The sequence below is a fragment of the Scomber japonicus genome, chromosome 12, assembly GCF_027409825.1.
Source record: "Scomber japonicus isolate fScoJap1 chromosome 12, fScoJap1.pri, whole genome shotgun sequence".
Classification (NCBI taxonomy): Eukaryota; Metazoa; Chordata; class Actinopteri; order Scombriformes; family Scombridae; genus Scomber; species Scomber japonicus.
The window spans coordinates 9,365,900-9,387,119 of record NC_070589.1 but is presented as its reverse complement, the minus strand read 5'-3'; the positions used below and the strand labels follow the sequence as shown (position 1 = coordinate 9,387,119).

At 39.0% G+C, this 21,220-nt stretch overlaps 3 protein-coding genes across 4 annotated transcripts; all 3 read right to left on the bottom strand.

The window, feature by feature from the left end:
- Positions 1-2,747: 2,747 nt before the first annotated feature.
- Positions 2,748-7,631, bottom strand: elovl8a (ELOVL fatty acid elongase 8a). Its single transcript, XM_053329726.1, has 8 exons — positions 7,620-7,631; positions 7,364-7,421; positions 7,068-7,255; positions 6,699-6,779; positions 6,345-6,401; positions 6,053-6,167; positions 5,733-5,860; positions 2,748-2,918 (listed from the first exon to the last, which is right to left on the bottom strand). The coding sequence occupies exons 1-8, from the start codon at positions 7,629-7,631 to the stop codon at positions 2,748-2,750; spliced, it is 810 nt and encodes a 269-aa protein (XP_053185701.1).
- Positions 7,632-9,970: 2,339 nt separating this feature from the next.
- On the bottom strand, positions 9,971-13,928 carry selenop2 (selenoprotein P2). Its single transcript, XM_053329425.1, has 5 exons — positions 13,887-13,928; positions 12,832-13,086; positions 11,883-12,095; positions 11,349-11,457; positions 9,971-11,109 (listed from the first exon to the last, which is right to left on the bottom strand). Exons 2-5 carry the CDS (start codon positions 13,056-13,058, stop codon positions 10,759-10,761), a joined length of 900 nt encoding a protein of 299 aa, XP_053185400.1. The 5' UTR covers positions 13,059-13,086; positions 13,887-13,928; the 3' UTR covers positions 9,971-10,758.
- Positions 13,929-15,884: 1,956 nt separating this feature from the next.
- si:ch73-382f3.1 (uncharacterized protein LOC100151273 homolog) lies at positions 15,885-21,119 on the bottom strand. Of its 2 annotated transcripts, none has more exons than XM_053329427.1 (4): positions 20,676-21,119; positions 19,675-19,834; positions 17,556-17,728; positions 15,885-17,301 (listed from the first exon to the last, which is right to left on the bottom strand). In XM_053329427.1, the coding sequence occupies exons 1-4, from the start codon at positions 20,823-20,825 to the stop codon at positions 16,918-16,920; spliced, it is 867 nt and encodes a 288-aa protein (XP_053185402.1). In that variant the 5' UTR covers positions 20,826-21,119; the 3' UTR covers positions 15,885-16,917. The 2 variants fall into 2 exon arrangements, with proteins under 2 accessions (XP_053185402.1, XP_053185401.1); XM_053329426.1 differs by having other exon boundaries at positions 17,556-17,731; positions 20,676-21,118.
- Between the last annotated feature and the right edge of the window lie 101 nt (positions 21,120-21,220).

The following is a 21,220-nucleotide window of genomic DNA, read 5'->3' as shown; positions in this document are numbered from 1 at the left end:
TAGCACTGTATTGGGATCATTGCATGGTATTTAAACCACTCATTATAGTGTTTTTTTTGTCACACTTAAAATAGACCAAAAACCTATTTAAAAAAATGTAATGGTTTGTGAGAGGACTGGGATGTGTTGTTTCAGGTAAGATGGTGAAATCCTGAAAACATAGTCAGTATTTGACAAATCTGGAAAGGGCATGATGGTCATTGCAAAATAGTGAGGTAAACTGTAGAAAGATGGCATTCATGTTACAAATGTCTGGTTGCATGTGTTTGAATTGCCAACACAGAACCTGGTCAGATACACTGCATTGTCTTTGTCTTTGCAAAGGTTGATTGCACCATGCCCTGCAGAAAGACCCATAGGAGTGTTTTCTAGTATGCTGCCTCTCCGTGCTTTCCAAAGCCATTACAAAGCAACTACAAAATGTAAAATAACACTTTTAAAAAATAATTATGAAGTGACAACACTGTGGTTAAAGTCTGGTTAGGTTTAGGCACAACAACACTTGTCATGGTTAGGGAAAGACCATGATTTGGGTTAAAATAATCACTTGAAAAGTAATGTGGGTGAACATTACTACCTCTGTTCAAGTTAGGCAACCCAACCCTAACCCTTCATCATCATGGCAACAGTAAACACCATGACAATTGTAGTAGTGCACTTTTTGCCATCTATCTGTCTGGCCATCCACCCAACCTGCCTCATCTGCAAGTGGAAATCTGGCACTTTATATTGACGCTGCCTGAACTGCATCATTTCTCCTACTGATACTGATTACTACACACTGCCTCTGTCACTCAGATTTAGCTATAGGTAATTTTTGCCTGTAAGAACACAAAAGACCACCTATAGTCTTGATCCTTCTGATCTTGCTGTCTTGAAATGAGTGTACATCTGCGAGTGTGTTTTTTCAAGCAGCAAAGCCTCTCGTTCTTTGAGACATGAATGGGTTGAATACAGTTTCTAGTGTACTCCCCGTAAAGCTTCAGTGACGTTTCCATCTGCTGACTGGAGAATGGAAGGAGTTCGACCCCATGCTGTTGCTCTAATGTTGAATCTGCTCAGCAGGGGCATTAGCAGCTTTGAAACTTGTCTCGTAATCCTTTGACATTATGCAACTAAGTAACCACCACCAATGGAACACACAAGATGGCTTCTGAACGTGCTCCAGATCTACCACCATGTCGAACAGTTTGCATCACAGGTAAGACTTAACTGTCGGAAAAGGAGGGAAAACATCTCATTGGACTGGTATAAAGTTCAGTACCCATTATGCCAGATTTGTGTTTTATATTGATGCAACTAGGTTTTAATTGCAGTCCTGTTAAAGTGCAATTGCCTCAAAATAGTCATAACAGAAAAAGCACAAGGGTAACTAATGAATTTAATTGTGATTCAATTACACACATAATAGCAGGACCCAGAACTGGACCATCTTATAGGAATGTTGTAATCATTAATGTTATTAATTTAACCTGTGCTTTTCTATGTACCCGTTTTAATGGCTAAAACGCCAACATTTAGATGCACTTTTGTCATGGTGCATACAACAGCAAGTCCACCTTTGACTTCATCGTAGTTTTACCAAGTGATCACCGTGCCATATTAAAATGCACTTTTTTGCTTCTTTTTCCTTTGTAGGTTGTTTTATGTTGCTTTTAAAACTCAGATACAAAGCGGTGATTCTCTGAACTTGGTCAAGTTGCCACATTGTGCTGATTGGTATTAAAATGAGTCGCCTGCATAGCTGCCTTTGGAACTTTGATTCAGTCACTTCAAAGTGATTTTTTCATGTGGTGTTCTGTTATTTTGTCCACCCCCTGTTGAGTGTGGAACAGAGGAGAGTCAAAACCAATATGCTGCTGGAGATAAAAGTAGTGAAACAGATAGAGAGCAGGATGGGAATAAGTGATGATGGCAGGGGAAATATAATGTAAGGGGAAAAAAAGATGTGGTTCATTTAGTCACTCCTTCTAACAGGCCTTTCATTTGTGTCCACAAGGGGGAGCGGATGGGATCACTCGACTCAAGCAATTAAAGTTCTACATCATGACAGATGGGGCAGGGGGAGGACTGTAGGGTGGGCTGGGGGTCTCCCTATTGGTAAGAGGGATTAAATGTAAGAAACTGGGGAGCGGGGACCCTGATCTAAAATAAAAGAGCGGGGAGGGGGAATACATGGAGAGTGCGGGCTACAGAGCTAATGGCAGCTAACAGTTGATTGGCTGTGACTGCCAGCCAATGGGTGTTGGAGAAGAATAAAGCGTCTCTGATGGTGATTAGAAATTCTCCTCTAATGACAGTTGGGGGAGGGGAGTAATGAAAGGAGAGTTTGAGTGTGTTTGTACTGGATGAATGAAAAACAATGCATGAATATAATGAATCTCATAAGAATAGTGAACACCTCTCTGTGTATGTGTGTGTATAGCTTTAATAACAAAAAAGTGTAGTTTTATTACAATCATGAATATTCTCCAAGTTTTCAGATGTCTTTGTATAGGTTTTTATATATATATATATATGTAAATGTATTATGTACATATGAGAAATGCTCATTTACATAACATGATTAACATGAAGTAATTAACATAACAAACAAGTAGAAATAGCTTTTTATATCCCATCTGTTGTCCCTCTGTTGCCCTCTCTGTACCACCTTTCTGTTTCTAAATCCTTTCATCTCGCCTCTTTCTTTCTCTCCTTGTACCTGTAATTTCCAGCTGATTTCTCTTTGTTTCACTGCGCTCTCCCTATGTCTTCTTGGTCTTTTTCTTAGCGAGGTAGCTGTGGTAGTAGAAGTTGCTGAAGAGGGCGATGAGGCTGAGAGAGTAAGCCAACACAACCATGTTCATGGAGTCTGGGAAGTCACAATCAGCGTACAGGTTGTAGGTGGTGTGGATGGTCACAATGAAAAACTGGAGCTGATGAGAGACAGAGAAAGCAGATATAAAGACATGACTGTAATACAAATGGAATAACCACAACCTGGCCATTGAGACTAGTGTCTACTAGTTAGTGTTAATTAATTCTGCCAAAAGCATGAGGTAAAGATGTTAGAAGTGTTTCCTGCTACACTCCATTCTGTGTAAAGATAGGGGTAACACTTTATTTCCCCCTTAATTTTATACTAATTTCCTGGAAGTTTTTAGAATAATTTGCAGGTAATTTAACAGTTCATTTAACAGTTTATGACATATTATATAGAGGTGGTGGTAAAAATTGATACAAATGATAAGAAAAAACTAAAAGACACACACACACACACACACACATTTTCAGTCATTCTCTAAAAGAAGCTATTATGTAACTGTTGATTTCTTTAATATTTTACAATAACAATAGTAGACAATAGTACACTCTGAAAACCCACCAACTAAACCAACGTCACCCTTGTTCTTATATTGTTTACCAAACTGCACCCCTGCTCTGTAAAATGTACAACACTTAACTTTTATTATCAGACAGAGGATATGAGAGCTTTACAAAAACAAAACTGAAATATTTTATATTTGATTTGACTTTCTTCTGCAATTCTTACAGTACGTTTCAACTTATGATATGTCATATTTTATTTTTTCATATGTTTGTAACTTTTTTCTTAAATGATAAAAGGCTATATTATGTTATGTAGTACTATTTAGTTAAGTTATATACATTAGTTGTATAATGTGCTAATATTTTGCCTTTTCATGCTTTGGCAATGTTGCACTTAATTAAATTAATGGCAATAAATTTAGAGAAACCGCTACAACCTACAAAGGATGGTTAGCGTTCTTGCTAGTAGGGTACACATAGATGCTGGCTATAGTTCCGAAAACAACAGTTACGAATACATTTCACTGCTTACTTAAGTAACTTTATAATTTCAGTATTACTGTTCGACCGAAAAGGAATTTAGAAATGTTCTCTTAACTGATAAGAAGAAAGTATAACTGCAACACAATGTCATACACACTACAACTCTGAACATAAGATAACAAGTTAGCAGGTTAGCTTGCTAGCTCTTGTACTACCCACCACGTCGGCCTCATCTCCCATCACAGCTCTTCAAGAGTCTCCCCATGAGAGAAGCATTTAGGATATCAGCTCTGTGGTACTATAGAGTAAATGATTCAGAAATGTTCTTTTGACACTCTTCATTAACTAAGAGTGATTCACCATGTAGCTTACACAGCAACATCACATCAATGTTTATTTCTTTACTAAATAAAGGAAAAATAACTGGATAGTTAGCAAGAGAAGCCAGAGAGCTCACCTCAGCTGAACAGAACGTACAAAACTGTCAATCAAAGAAAGACAAGTCTCATAACAATTCTGCGTAATGCTTGTCAGCCATTGTTATAGTATATAACAATATAGTATATATATTATGGACCGATCAATATCCATATGTCTCACAGAGTCACTACAGTATTCAGTCTCCAAGCAGGAATTGTTTGTATGAATGAACATAATGAACATTAATTATCCATCCCACTCCAGTCCATACACACACACACACACACACACACACACACGCACACACACACACACACACACACCCTAATACCTCTCAAGATCTCGAATGTCCTCAATCAACTCAACTATCTTAGCTTCAGTTCACCAAATTGTGAAGCAGACTGTTAATGAAGGCTTGGGGGCCACATCTAAGGTCAGTTACATAATGGCAGTCAGCCATCATACTGACCTATATGATGCAGCCAGATAGAAGAAGAAAAACCCTATGGGACGCATTGTCTTCTTCATCAGCGTCATGAATAGAAAACAGATGGTCCAGTAACTACTTGAGGAGCATCGGTTCTGCTAATCTGTCTAGTTATACTAACAGACAAAACAGGATGATTACAAACCAATCAGGAGGTGACCATACAGGGCTTCTCACAAGTTAAAGGAATATGCCAAGTTTCTTGGACATACAGTCAATGGACAATAATACTGGTGACACCATCATTTTACATATATGCAGCTAAATGCGACCTACTTTATTCAGAGGTGTCTTTAGCAATGTCTTTATTCAAATTCAAAAAACATGATCACATTGATCCAGGGGAACCAAAGATATTGTCATGACCTCATGGTTTTTGGACTTTTTGTGTTTGTGTTGTACTTCTGTTCAGTCTTCGTGGTTGTTTGGCTTTGCTTATTTATATTTAGGTTGTGTAAGTGTGTTTGCTCTTTTCTCTCCACACCTGTCCTCTATCAGTCTCATCTGCCTTGCCCTGTCCCCAGTGTCCTTTCTCCCAGTCTGCCCTTGTCTAGTCACCTGTTCCCTATCAACATATTAGTTCTGTCTGTATTTAAGTCTTGGTTTGCGTTTCGTTTTCTTGGTTCCTTTGTTGAAGTTCATCAAGCCTGTGTTGTTCAGCTCTGCACTTTTGATACATTTTTGAATGCACTTTTGGTTGTTTTGTGTCCCTAGAGCCCTGCTTTTGCTTCAGTCCCTGCAATTGGGTCCTCCTGCGCCAGACCTTGACAGATATCATCTTTTTTTTATTCCACACATATTTGTCCTTCTGTAAAACTACGTACATTACCCCATATCCTAAAAGATCAGACTGGATTATGCTTAACATACTAAAATAAAATATAATAAATCAAAAAGTCTGATCACCAAAATTACCCAAAAATGTGGCCAGATGTGAATCTTGCAACTTCAATGAGACATAACGAATAAAACAGAAAGGTATGGAAAGATATTAAGTTACACATTCAAATACACACAGGCAGATACTGACCAGCTGCAGGGAGGTGAGGTAACGTTTCCACCAGAGGTATTTGGTCATGCTTGGCCCAAAAGCTGCCAGGCCATAGTACAGATACATCAGCACATGAACTAGGGTGTTGATCAGACCGATCAGGAAAGCTATGGACAGATACACATGATGATTATGTGTGTATGCCTTTGTACATATGTGTTAGTGTATACTCTTGTTAAAGTATAAATCATATGCAATAATGAAAGCACACTTATTCCCCAACACAAGCATTTTCACTTTTGGATTAATGTAACTATTGCATTTTGCGAGACCAGGTTGGAGTGTTGGCATGTACTCACACTGGCCCCCAGCCACATATTTTACCCCGGCCCACCAGTTGAAGATCATGGTGGCGTGATGGTAGATGTGGAGGAAGGTCAGCTGATTGTTCTTCTTCCTCAGGATGAAAAACATCTGAATCATGCAAACACACACAAAGGCAGGCATAAGAAGATGAAGCTGCATGATATCTGCAGATATAGAAATACTGTATATGTAAGGATGTTCTATTTGGGAGCTCTATAACAGATGGAATACTTGAAAATAAAAATAATTAATCTTAGAAATAGTCAGTCCTGTTGTCATACTCACAGTGTCACTGAGCTCTATAACTTTGGAGAAGTAGAACCACCAGCACACTCTGGCCATCTGTGCAACAGGGTGAAAAGCATGTTATAAGTCCACTCTCTCAATTAATTTATTTACACTTCAAAAACTGGTTTCCACTATGTAATTTAACATGGATAATTTATTTCACCTGGTTTCAAGAAGAAAAACATGTTAAAGTGAAAATAAAACATTTTGAGAAGCACTTAGAAGGTTAAAGCTAAATATTTTAGTCATCAAGGCCCAGTCCCTCAAAATCTAAGTGTCAGGACTCATAAAAAGAATTCCAGAGTGGAGCTTTATGAAAAAAGTGTTTCATAAAGTAGTGTAGTGATTTACCCTCATGGCCAGTGGGCTGTCGCTGTAGTCGACTGGCTGGCACAGCAGACTGTATCTGGCCAACCAGGAAGAGGCCGTGAACTGGAAAGACAAAAGCTGCTTTCATCTCTGCCTTGGTTTCTCACAATCAGCACAGGGACCTTTCATCCTATTTTCTATTTTCTAGACTACGAGTTGAGTGAAATCACTTCCTGTCTCACTGACTCCCACACTGGACAGGACACATAAGAAATGTGACACCCCAAGAGATTTACATCAGTCTGACCTAATAGATGTGGAGGAGTATTGTCCTATTGAGTAAAATGGCATGTGCTTCCATCAAAACAGGACTCTAACAACAATGTGGATAGCTCCCACATCTATAAGTACCTCATAGAACATGTAGGCAGACAGGCAGACCATGGCAAAGTTGTAAACTATCAAGACAGGTTTGAGGTTGACTGGCTCCCTCTTCGCCATCAGCTTTGGCCCCACCCATACAATGACCAGGTAGCAAAGAAATATGCAGCTAATTGGCACAGGAGAGTGGACCAGCAGCCAGTGATCTGTCCTCTTGTCTAGACAGAAAAAGCAAGAGAAAAGCATTAAGAAAAGGCTGTGCAGATGTCTAAAATATCTATCATAGAAAGACTTAAATACATAAATTAACTGAACAAAAAGCATACCTCCTTTTTCCAGAATTCCCTGGTAAAATAACTGGGCTTTCTGCCACATGGAGAGAGCCTGGAAACCCTAAGAAGTACATTAGCACCATTAAACAAATCTGAACCACAACACTGCTTAAAATGACATTTAAGAGATGTGCAACACCCTCTAACATGGATAACATGTTTAAAGATAAGACAAAACTATTAATGATCATATTATTTAATTGTGTAAAAAACTGCTTTGAGTACAAGGACAAAAGTATTCTTCTTGAACAAGTGACAGCATATTTCATGCAGTCATAAACGACATCCTCCTTTGTGTGAGAAGGTCTTTAAAGTAAAGAGAACATCCCGCTGCAAATTTGATGAAGCCACACAGAGATGATCTGGATTATAATTCAAGGATTATAGTCACTAATCCAAACGTATCTCTTGATAATGCGTAATAACTAATAATCCTCTTGATAAATGGCTGCCTAATGTGGACAAGAGGGTGATGAATTTCCAGCAATTTCCAATATATGATAGTGCTGCCCTCTAGTGTTTTTGATGTGTTCCCTCTCCTCCGTCTTTCAGTTAACCCCCCCCCCCCCCCCATGTGCTGATGACATATTCACCAGCTGAAGCTCTGTCTATAAATATAGAAACTCTAACACAGTCTTTGTTTAATCTTTTAGGCAGAATAGCTGCAGAGAATAGACCATATCTCACTCTGTAGATCATTTTTCATGCAAGATTCAATTTCCAGGACTGGGCAACAGTCACATTTAATTATATCTCGGTCCTTTCAGTTTGACTTGTCCTCTTTTTCATTACTGATAGTATAAAATGTTCTATTCCTGTTTTGATTTTTCTAGAACCTTTTTAATTTAGCAAGTGGGACCCTGCTATATGTCCTTCTTGAGGCAAGAAGTATTACAATTAAGGTGTGATGGTGGATAAATCCACCTAAATACAGTTTATCTACCTAAAATCTGTGCAAAAGTAAGTTTCAAATGTATAAAATGAGTCTCCAAAAAAGGTAAAGCATAAGGAATATTTTTCTACTGAAACTTTTCATTTAACAATGTAAGTGAAAGCACTCATTAGTGATAGAAGCAGCAGATTGTGTAGCCAGAGATAAGACGTTTAGTGCCTCCTCACTCGGATTTACAGAGGAAAATCCCTGGCAGAGTCAGCCTGCCACAACCTGCTCACGTTTAGCATTCAGAGAATTACCGAATGGAAATGTATTACAAAACACTGTTAAACAAATTGTTAAAAAATACAGCAACAAATAACGGTTATGGTTAAGACGGATATTCAATTACAATACGTAACATGTTTTAAGGATAATAGCCATTAACCTCAACAACCTGTGATGCTCAACAAGAATCTGCACAGCTGCTGTTTGATGAAGTGTTAATACAGTGACCCAAAGATCACAGGAAACTATGACAACAGCTCCATTAAGTTAGATTATAATCATCACCTATTAATCTTATTTATCTGTAATGTGTTGACTAAATCACATTTCAAAGTGATTGTGCAACTATTAAAAATCTTAAATCTTGGTTTTTAGCATTTTAAGCCCCAAAACTTATCAATGATATGTATGACAGGGTCAGGACAACTCTGATAAAGTGACTTTACCTTCATTCTGATGGTGAATGTTTGTGATCCTTCTCCTCAGCTCATCTGCCGTTCAAAAAGATGCTGCATCTCAGCCCAGTGTTAAGCAGCACTGAGCTAATCCACCTGTTCTCTCTGTCTATATGTGTATGTGTGTGCGTGTCCAGCATGACATATGGCAGTGTGTTTTAATACTAGTATAGCAGCTCAAATACCTGCCAGCTAAATCCCATCTGACAGAGTTCCAGTGTTATTCAGAGTTCATATAAGCAGCATACCTACAGGATTAACTATTTATACCATTGGTTCTTATGGTACTATGACACAGAAAATTACTTAATTATAATATTTAGTTCTATTAGGACTTTATTGACTATTTTTAGCCGTATTGGGGATGATATTTCACCCTGAGTCGTAGATCCAGGTAAACTAAACTCACCAGTAATGGACCCATGACTTGTTTTAGCCATGCTAGTGGCATTATCTGTCCACCACTTTGGTCCAGACTGAAATATCATAACTATCGGCTGGATTGCCATGAAATGCAGTATAGATATCCATGGTGCCCAGAGGATGAATAATAATGATTAATAATCTGCTGACGTGTCCTGTTGCTCCACCAGCTAGTCAAGAATTTTCATTTATTCACTGAAATATGTCAATATGGTTTGAGCTATACGTTGTGTATACAGGGCTAATTAACAAGTTTTAGCATACCATGCTAAACCACATGGCAAACATTTTACTTACACATTGTGAACATATTAGCAGACTAAGAGTACCATTTAGCTCAAAGCACCATCATGCCTGAGAACAGCCTCACAGAGCAGCTAGCATACTAACTACTAGACTACTTTTGGTATCCAGTGAAAAGTAAGACTGTTAAAAGGAATTATTCTGTTTTATGAGGAAAGAGCAACTCAAATAACCTGCATCTTAAATTACATGAATATGTAGTCACATATATTGAGAGTTACTTATTTTAATACATCAGAGACACCAAGAAACATGAAATCTCATTCAAAATGCTTCCTCTTTTTAATCCAGAATAACACAGCAACACACTTTAAAGTCTACAGCAAAAATGCAAAAATTGAGTAAACAGAGCAAAACTGCAGCATTTTATGTTAAGTCAGGATAAATGACTACACCTACACTTGATTTGTTATTCCATACTCAATGAAATAAATTGAATCTAATAGAAGTGGCACACTAAAAATACCACAACCTTGTTTGATTTATAATATCTAATGATTACACTGTGTTGATACTAATCAAATTTCTTATACCACTTCCCAAATGCCTTGTAAACATCCAAATGAGTAAAGCGTTGCTCTTGAAATCTCTTATGAACCTCTTGTGAATAGTAATGTAGTAGCACAGCATATCACCAACATATTCAACTGAGCAGAAAGAAACCAGTTTGGACAGTATCACAGATTGAGGTCTGCCTAGCAGCACTGTACACCATCCTCTGACTCTATGTGGGTGACAGTAACAGTCAGTCCACCTCATTTCTCCACACACATCCATCTGCAGCCTCCTGCAGGCAGGTTATACACTGCAGACTTCATTAATGGGAGAAAACAGGGCCGACCTAGCTGCTGTATCCACACAGAGGAGGGAGGTGGGGAAATGCTTCCAGAGAAACCACAGTCAGGTTACTGCTTAAAACAGATTCAACTGCTCAGTGAATTTCTGCATATTCTGACTACTAAACCACTAAAAGTAAAAAACTAAATAAACCTATTTAACTAAGGTGGAATACACATTAAAACACTAGTAATATCACTGGCATCAGGCTAATGATGATGCGGATGGTGGTGGTGGTTATGGTGGCGGTGACTTGGATGGGGAGAGTGATGACTTTGAGTTTTATTCTGATTTGTATCTTGCTGATGTTGGGATTGATCCTGATGAGTGGTATTATGATGATGGTGGTGTTGATGATGCTGATGCTGGTTGTGTTGACGAGGAGGATGATGATGATCGTGGCTGTGGTGGTGGTGAGTCGATCCAGGAGGCGGGTTCCCCACGTCTGGTTCCTCAGTGTCCACTTCAATAGTGGGTAATGCAGTTGGTTGGTTGATGTTATACTGCACTGTCTCGTTCGTCATGATGCTGTTCCTGTCGCTTGGTGAAGTGGAATTAGCCTGGGAAAGATAAAATACCTGTTATAACCATATTATAATGTTCTAAACACTTTATTTGATCTATTATTAATATTAAAATATATATTAGTGCAGCTTTAACTACATTTTTCCAAGTAATTCATATTAAACACTGAAAATCACATGAAAGAATGTACATTAATAACCATAAATACATATACAGATGCATGAGTCTAAGTAAGTGTGTGAATGTGTGTGTGTGTTGTTTTATTACTACTCACAGAGCAATTGCAGATATTTTTGAGATAGGTGGCTCTGATTGCAGCCTCTACATATGGGTAGTGCAGGAAGCTGTACGGTAGTACTATGTGGAAGGTGAGGAGACCACACCTGGATAGAAAGGAAGGAAGACAGAGAGAATCAAAATGTGCAGTGTCATCACTTCCTTACTTATTGCCCCAATCAGCATACATAGATGATCTAGTAGCCTCATTTATCTCAGTAACTCTCGATGTATTCAGATTTCTTTTTTTTTTTTTGGTTGCATTAAAATTCTCTAACACAAGCCAAAATTGGCAAAGAACATGTTATGTATTATGTGAAAGCAACTTAAAAAGCATGACATGAAATCCTAAAAATTGGCAGTCCAAGAATGCTGGGACTGGTGGTAACAATGATGCATTTTCAGCATATAGAGTAACATAGAGTAATATCTTCTGTGCAGTCTGCTGAGCATCACAGTCTCTAAATCTACAGATGTTTCAACATAAAATCTAATTTTAATATAGCTGTCTTGAAGAGGAGTCTGGCATTACCTATCATAGACCAGGAAGTCATCTTTGTCACCATCCAACTCCTCCCATACATCATTTTGAAAGGGGGTCTGTTGGTACACTGGAACACCAGCCGGGGCTCTTCTCTTTAGCTCCCAGAACATGGCTCTGGATTTCGCCTCTTTCTCATTTACTATCATGAAAGACACATCTGTCAGGTTGCTGCGGTGCAGCTTGGCACGCAGGCCTCCAATGCTACAGAGGGACAGATAAAGGAGGACAGCAAGTCACCTCATTGCTCATCCAGACTGTTTTTAAAGAGATTGTGGTCCTTCTACTGCAAAACATTACAACTCTCACATTGAAAAGTATACACATCATGTTCCTCCAGGTAACAACTGTTGCTGCAGGAGTCATCTTATGAATCTTTAGAATGGGGCAGAATTTAATGAACACTTTTTTAAGGAATACATTTTGCAAAACACCCTTATTCTTCTTCGAGACATGAAAAGGGAAGATCGATACAAAGAGTGGTTTCAGACTTCTTATCTAACTCTGGGAAAAAAGCATACAGATATTTCAGAAAATGTTCAACTATACCTTTAAATTATTATTAGAAGAAAAATGTCGAGAAATTGACAAGAGCGTGCGCAGCTGTCATAAAGGCAAACAGTGGCTACTTTAGGGAAATCTAAAATATGAATTTTGTTTTGTTATTTATTTCATATGTTCCATATGTATTATTTCATAGTTTTGATGACTTCAGTGTTGTTGCACAATGTAGAGAATAGTCAAAATGACCTGAATGGCCTATATGTTAATGTCAACTCTGACCAAAACGTTGTCATGTCCTCAACTTAAAGATATCTTAACCCCAAAATATGCTTTTAAATATGATTCTTACTAATTTAACTTTCTGTGGAACAATTTTGATCATATCACTGATATATATTATAACACTGTATTAGTTTCATGACGTCTGTTTTCTTACTTGGTGGCCTGAGTGAGACAGAACTGTCAGCTGGCCTTCAGCAGCGCCACCACTACCACATTTCCCAGCAGCTCCTGCATGGGTGCCTTTCCCTTTATGGACCAGTCGGGGGCGGGTTTGCAGATCCTGGTGGCAGTATTGTCCCCCTCTACCAACAGAGTGACGTGTGAGGCGTACAGCAGACCCGGCAGGGCCGCGCACAGCCACAGCGACAAGAGAGAGTACATTGCCCCCTCCTTTCTGTGACTGCCTATACTGGATCCAAACGTAAAGACATATATTTAATTAGACAAAAGTTACAACTCAAAAGTTAATGAGATCAGTGAAATTGACCAACCATGAACCTCAAATTCAAATGGTTTAAATGCATTCTGTGGACTACAGTGCAGGGTAGCACGTGCAGGCTGGTTGGTGTAAAAACAGATTCAATGTTTGGCAGGTTTCCCCAGCGCTGAAAACAACATGGTCAGTCTGTCTGATCCCATAATAATGAAAAAAGTAAACCCTCATTGTCTCTCTCATCACATGTGGACATAATCTGCTAAAAAATGAGCCTGTTAAGAGTAAACAACCAACAGACAGAAGAATGTCGGGGCAAATGGACGGACAAACTGGCAGGCATGCAGAAAGACAAAGAGAGCCAGCAGGGACTCAGACACCAACAGATCCAAAATGGTACCGCCTGTACAATCAGCATCGAGATCACATTTAGCCAATTGTTCATTTATAATAACTTAAAGTTGAGCGATTAGATTGGAAATTTGATCTAAATCAATACATTAGTGTGTGGAAAAAAGGCCTTTAGTTGTCCCACAAACATAAGCTAGTTATAAAATTCAAATGTATTCATTTCACAATTTAAATTAGTCATTATTTTGAGGCTAAGAACAAAAAAATCCAATTTATTTGAAAAGTATTTAAGTACAAAAAAGAAAAAAGGTACAACTGGGTGATACATTTTTGATTTGCTCATAATATAGGAGGAATTAATAATACAAATACTGACTTTTATTGATTTCAATAACATAAATAGGAGCCAGAACAGAAACTCTTACCTCTGTCCTCTCCCTCTCTGTCCTGTGACCCAAACAGGCAGCACACCCCTGTTGTTTTTAAAGCCTTTACAGTTGAATAGGCACTTCCCCCAAATCAAACAGAGAGAGGCAGACACACACACACACACACACACACACACACACACACACACACACACACACACACACACACACACACACACACACAGTAGACAACCAGTATAACAAGTACTTGGTGCGTAGTTGTAAACACAGCCAATTTATGATTATGATATACATGCTACAGACTAATAATGAAAGTAATGGGGGATTTCAGTTTGGCAGCATCTGCATCATCACTGCAAATACAGCTATAAATGTAGCTGATATAAAATACACCACATATTTTGAAATATTAGCAGGAAGAGGTACAGGTGAAAGTAATAACATTAATGAATGCCTCAATTTAGGTGTGTTGTAGCTTACTGGGACACCTGAATGTAACAAAGCTATTGTTAATGTTATTAATAATACCTGTGCTTTCCCCGTCCCATATATACAGTACATGGCTATCTGTTACACTGTCTGAAGCTGGTAGGCAGCAAAATGAGCATCTAAAATTAGTTTAAACAGTACAATAAATCCAATCCAAATCCTGAGATGTTGCTGCTGTTGTCTCCACCTGTAGTTTATTGGAAACTGTGAGCAGCTCCTCCCACTCCTTCAAAATTAGAGAGTATATTTGATCATTTAATGTCTGTATTACTGAGTCAACAGTAGAGAGTTGACAGGAAATAAGGGGAGAGAGACGGAGATTGACTATGGTCAGCACCCCCAGACCACCAGGGTGTACATTGCAACTCCTTCACTTCCACTTTTTCATTGCAAAATTTGTCCCTGAAAAGTCAAGCACTTAAGTATGTATACTAAGTTTCCATACTAACTTAGACACTGGAAAGTACTTAATAGATATCATAACTGGGACAGATGCAAAATGTCGGCTGTGAAAAAGGCTCATTAGCTGCCTCTTGTAAGTTCTTGTTGGTTAATCTAAATTTAATGATCACTCCTTTTGGCAGGTGTGTTTTCGACACCTTATTAAATTAGTTAATATTGAACATTAATTTATAATCTCACCTTCTTTAAATGAATCAGTGCAACTTGTTGTCAGTCTGATAGCTCCAACTACATAATCGATTGCCATTCATTTTTTTTTTTTTTTACAGCAATTCATGTACCCAAGAGGATAAAACCTGTTGATTTTGGTGTTCTCTAATAAACAATTGTATCATCCACATAGAAGGAAATATGTATTTGGTCTATCTATCAAATACCTACAAAACTAATGACATTTCTATCAGTCTAATCTGTACTTTGTTAGAGTCAATTATCAGATGCTACAATAGTCCTGTTTCCCATCAAAAGGGCCTCTCCTATGTGATATTGATCTCATTCCTGCGTAATATTTACTTTACTATGTGCGAGTCAGGCTTTGGACTGTGTAGCGATGAATGCCGCCATGTGACAAACAACTGCAAGATGCCAAAATCAATGACAATCAGCAGCAGAGGGTCAAAATGATTACAAACAGTTGACCATCAAAGGAACTGTAGAACAGTACTTGCATTCACTGACAATCATCATTTACCATAATCATCTTTCAATGTCAACCTAAATGTTGTCTTTACATTGCAGTTGAACTCAGGTGACGAGCCAGCAGCAGAACAAATATATTATCTTACATGAGTGATTTGCTCAAAGTCCACTGGACCAAAGGAAAGTATCGGTTTGTTTTGCGTGGGGTAAAGTTAACTTTGACAGGAAGTACACACATCATCCAGCAGGCAGGACACAGTATTTTGTTACTACAGTGCTATTTGAGGAAAGGTGTGGTGAGGGTTGTTTTCTTTTTAATCACTATTGGAGTCGTAAGCTTTCATTTCTAATGATGACAATGCTGTTAAACTGTAAGATGCATTCACAAACACAGACAATTACAGCTGATTCTTTATGATCACTTTATTTCATCACAGTGCCAGTGTTTTTAATATATATAGATCATGTGACTTCCTGTGGCTTGCCTGAGCTTTTTTTTGATACCCTTTTGTGGTAACTACAAGTGCACTGCAAATTTGAACACTTCAACACGGAGCAAACATCCAGCTAACTGAAATGTATAATGAATCTAGTGTAGAATTACACTAGTTATTTACCAGTGGAGGGTTTACTCACTTTACTTCCTTGTTGACTGAACACAGTGCTCCTCAATAATAAATTCTATAATGTGTTACTGAAAAACTGCAAAGGTTTGTGTTTTGAACATGTGACCAAAATGAGAATTAAAGACATCAAATTGAATTCTGCAGACAGCTTTTAAATGACATGCTCATTTTCATACCAGTTTTTGCTACAGCTTTACACACTTCACCAAATGACAAATATTTAGGCTGAATTTGACCAAAAAAATAAAGTTTACATAAAGCACAGGACAGTTTATTGCGTAATGTGTTTACATGCTACAGTAGTTCTCATAATATCAGAATACTCAACACATGGGATATAAGCACATCTGTATTATGAATACTACCAGAGATTTACTGTGCATGTAAATGCAGGGAAACACTTGTTTTAAGCTATCGACATATGAACTTAAAACAGAAGCAGCAAATTCAACACGCTGTGTATAAATCATATGCCTGCACTTCCTAAGCGATCCCGCCCTCTCAGTGGTCGGCTACTTTTTCTTCAGACTACATTTCATCACATGTTCAAGCACACCGGTCAGCTTCTCCAAAGAAGAAACCATATGCATAAACCATAGCCCCAGCATCTCACAGCAGCTCAGCGAAGCCGTGTCTTAGCGGTGCAGATTGCGAGCACAACCATGTGACATTTCTAATCAGTCATCTGATGACCTCTGTCAGGCAAAGCGTACATTTGCATCAATGCTTAAGCCCTTCGTAGATGAGATTCTAAACCTAACTTTGCCCGTCCTCTTCATCCCATCTGCAGTCGTTTCAAATTGCACATTCTCCCCTTGGTTAGAGTCAGTGAGTCATGCAAACTGCCAGGATCAGGACAAGACACCTATCAGGTCTTCCTCATCATTGTCCCCGACAACTTCTGTCGGACTGTCACAGGTGGCCATGAGCCCCAGACCCAGCTCTGCCAGCTCTTCGCAGCTCATGTCTGTCGTCACCATGATCTTAGTCTCCAGGCGGTTACACAAGGTCCTGTAGGAGGGTAACGGGTATCCCAGCTCTCTCAGATACTCGTAACCCTTGGTGCCGACAGCGCATCGGATCTTCCGGGCCTTCATGATGGTCTCTGGAGACCAGACTGCACGTCGGGAGCGCTTGGTGAGGGAAAGGGCACGAATCTGGTCCTCGAACAGAAAGTTCTGGAGGCCCTTCTCGATTCGGTCGAGCCGATACAGACGTTTCTTCATCTCCTCTGCCTGACACACACACAGAAGGAGAGGGCTCATTACAGCTTAAACTATTATTAGAGCTAGTTATCCAATAACCAGGTGAGCTGTATAGCAAACAGCAGATTTCTGACAGAATCAGTCAACATTCTGGGCTCTTTAAATCTGGTTATGATGCAAACAGCATACTATAAATTCAAAGTTACATAGTACGATATAAAAAAGTCAGACAGTAATCTGTAAACGAAAAGAAAGCCAAAGAAAAGAAGCCAGCTGCTATTCACCTCCTTTTGTAATCTGGCAGTGTGCTGCATCTCCTGCTCCAGCTGCTTCTTCAGGACCTGACACTGTGTACAGGGCTGCTGTTCTTCAGCCGTCCGGTCTGTGTCCTCCTCCTCCAGGCCGGGCAGAGGGGTGCGTCTGGCATAACCATGGTCCCCGAAATTCAGCTCCTTCTCTACTACAGACACAACACAATGTCTAATTACTACTGTATTATGTACCTGACCATACATGTGTTGGTAGTACATCATTTGTTACGTAGAAATACAAAACATTTATTGTATACAACATGTCTTACCTGTCTTTTATTGTGAATGCACTACATTTCTTACTTGTGAATCTGCCTTTATAGTTTTGTGCAACCTACTAATCCAGTTGAAATATCTGACTTGTGCTACAGATCAGACATAGTCACTTTAAACAGATGTGTAATATAAAAGTTACAAGCCTGTGGCGTGTTCACACCAAACATGAAGTGAATTTTTGCCTCATATTACTAGCACAAATGCAGCTACTCAAGTGATTTTTTAAGTATTTAATAACCAGCGAATATTTGCCCTTTTCTCTTTTGTGTTGTTGAATGTAGCTCTTGAATTCTCTCAGGAAGCAGTTTCAGCCCTAAATTTAACCCAGTCAGTGAATTGTAGGGTTGCTGTGTTCTTCCATATTCATAAAACAAGTCCTGCTGCAATAATGAAAGCCGTCAGTATTAATCCAAACTGTGCTTTGGAGACACCCTGTGGTACAAGTGTTTTATCACCAAAAACACACAACTGAAGGGAGTCTGTAAGGGCTGTTCTATCCACTCTCCAAGTTTAAAAAAAAGAATACAAAAAATAAATTAACAGATAAAAGTGCATGCTTGAGAAGAAATATCTCCACTGAGACAAAAAAAAAACCAACAACTAGTTTTCCATCTATATAAAAAAACTTTCCCAAGTTGTGTGTGTGTGTGTGTGTGTGTGTTTCTGCACTTTTTGTCAACCAATCTCCCGATCTCTATCTGCCCTGCTGCTGCCACCTACAGTATGAGTCAGTGCTCAACTGGTCCTGCCTGTGAGGTGTTGTTGGCCTGGTGTTGTCTTCATAGACCTCCCACACCCCACGTTACAGCTTAACCCTCTGGCACAACTTTGCATCTTTGCACTGACTTTTGATTTAATTGCCCTGCATGAAAAATTAGCTTTGCATTTGGTCTGAACATGCCACAAAAATTCAGAGATAATAACATAACTTTGATTCACTTTTTCTAGTTATTATTCAGTAGCTAAATCGAGCCAGTTGAAATCAGTTTTAAGCCACTAGAGGGCAGAAAAACATCAAAATAAGCAGACAAATACACAATCAGCACAATTAAAAAAAAACACCCCTTTTATCTTAATTTTGAGTCAGCTCCTCAGTCAACCACCTGTGTGTTTACTCATCAAACACTGGGCAGGTTTATCAGGTGGAAAAGGGCTCATAAGAGAAATGATCTGAACAAATATAAATACAGTTAATTTAGGTTTAGGGGTCAGTTGTTCTTACTCTCTTATAACTTTGTTCTTAAGACTAGTCAGGAAGTTGGTTGCACAAATATGGTTTTGCACATCTGAAACATTGAAAGAAATGTTAAATGTCTATTCCTTAAGTCGATACTAGTGACAGTAACTGCTTATTTGCAATGATATGAATACTGTATACAAGTTGTTACATTTGCAATGTGTGTCTCTGACTAGACAATGGATGCTTTTCATTTGTGTAATGTGGTTCAGTCCTTGCTCGGCACTGTTTCGAGAGAATGATGTGAAGAAGAGACGTGAGGACAGAGGAACATCCTCACTCACTCCAACGTCACTTTGAGGTCAATCAATTTTTGGGTCGTGGGTTGGAAGATGGGAGGAAGCATAATTAGAGGAATGGAAAGCATCCACTGACATTCAGTTCTGGCTCCTGGCCAACTAAATCTATAGCCAAGAAACTAAAACTGCACCGAGGTTCCTGTGGTCACGATGCAGGTTCAACTTCTGAGTCACTCAAAAACGTCACCGAAAATTGAATTTCATTAAAAAGGACTGTTCAGAGCCAAACCTGCTGGGATGTAATATGACACAAGGAAGAAATGACGCTGGACTCAGGTACCTGGTTCAGGTTTCAGTGGCAGCAGGATGTATGGAGTAGTGATCGCAGCGTACGGAGGATCTCCAACGTTAAACAGAGTGGGGATGGCGTTGGGCTTCAGCTTCTTTCCCCCGGCTGGGGACCTGGCTATCTCCTCAAACTGGCTCTGCTCAAAATGGTCCTTGGAGAAATAAGACAGGAGAGTTTCAATTGTAGGCTATGATTTAGGAGAGAATGCCTCAACAACGCCCTCAACTTCTTCATCAACCTCCACCAAACATGGGCTGAAGTACATTATGGTGACAGCTGAGCAGAGGGAGGCGCTATCAACAGTAGACCCCCTTACTTCTGATAGGCATACCAGGCTCCCTTTTGCCTACAGTCACAGACACATTGTTTCAATGACTGGCATGATAGTCAGGGACTATAAGTGACTGGAGGAAAGCCAGTGCAAGCCAGTGGAAACAGGACTGCGGGGAACATGTCTACTTTTCTTCATAATGTTCATTGTTTTTGTAGAATAAACTTCTTTTATTCATTTGTACAAAAACATGTGGTAGTTTACTACTCTAAAGACCCATAATAAGGCACAAATAGGTATCCATCTATGCATAAACTCACAAAAACAATGTTATCATCAGTTTTGATGCAGAGGTTTATCAGACATGTAAATAAACTCTGGCTCCAAGGTATTTTCCACTCATGAGATACAACTACAGGTCATACACTCACCTTCGTAAAGGTACCTAATACTTTCATACAATGTTAGTCCCTCTGTGACTTTTGTCCCTTTTTAGTTGTGAAAAATTAAAGAGTAACCTTCAAAATAAAATCAGGGTTGTAACAGTGATCAGGGGGTTGAAGAACAGTAAGCTTTTATTTTGGGTACATTGTTTTGGTGCTCATGCGTAAAAATGGGGGTAGCTAGCAACTTGAAGGGTTAAACTACAGATATCCATCATTCACACTTTGTTAATGTTTTAGGAAATACACAGAAGTGTTCAATCGGTGTGTAAACTTACCTGACAGAGTCTGGAGTGTGGAGTTGGTTCAAAGTCACGTCGACAGTTCAGCACCCATTTCTTCTTGCGGACAGGGTCTTTGGGGAACCTGAACAGCTGCTTTCCTATGCTGGTGGAGTTGGAGCAGTTCGGAGCGGAGCAGCCACCCATTTGCACTCAGTTCAAACCAACAGTAAAGCTAAATTTAGCAAACGTTAAATTAGCTAGGCTGGCAAATAAGCTCAGCAGTGGATTTGAATCATTTTTTCAAAACTACTTACGCGGTGCAAACGTAAGAACAATGACTTATGGACTCAATATTAGTACCTCGAAAACTACACTGCTGTCCTGTAGAGTTTTTTTGCATCGCATTTCAAACATTTAATTTAAAAACACTTTGAGCAGAGATGAAATGTTTCTGACTTTGTTTGAGCCAAAATGGCGCACTTCTCTTCGATAGTTGGGTAGAGTGACGTAGTTTTTAGATGTGCGTCCATCGTAAACGCCTGTGTGAAAATGATTTTGTAAAGCAAAACAAAGACGAATAGAGTGAGAAATTACGATAT

Excerpts from the sequence above, each read along its gene's own strand:
- si:ch73-382f3.1 (XM_053329426.1), bottom strand. The coding sequence starts at position 20,825 with ATGGGTGGCTGCTCCGCTCCGAACTGCTCCAACTCCACCAGCATAGGA. Across the intron at positions 19,835-20,675 it reads CACACTCCAGACTCTGTCAG|GACCATTTTGAGCAGAGCCA; the intron begins GTAAGTTTACAC and ends TATTTCTCCAAG. Across the intron at positions 17,732-19,674 it reads GCCACTGAAACCTGAACCAG|TAGAGAAGGAGCTGAATTTC; the intron begins GTACCTGAGTCC and ends TTGTGTCTGTAG.
- elovl8a (XM_053329726.1), bottom strand. Across the intron at positions 6,402-6,698 it reads ACAGCCCACTGGCCATGAGG|ATGGCCAGAGTGTGCTGGTG; the intron begins GTAAATCACTAC and ends CCTGTTGCACAG. Across the intron at positions 5,861-6,052 it reads ATATGTGGCTGGGGGCCAGT|CTTTCCTGATCGGTCTGATC; the intron begins GTGAGTACATGC and ends ATCTGTCCATAG.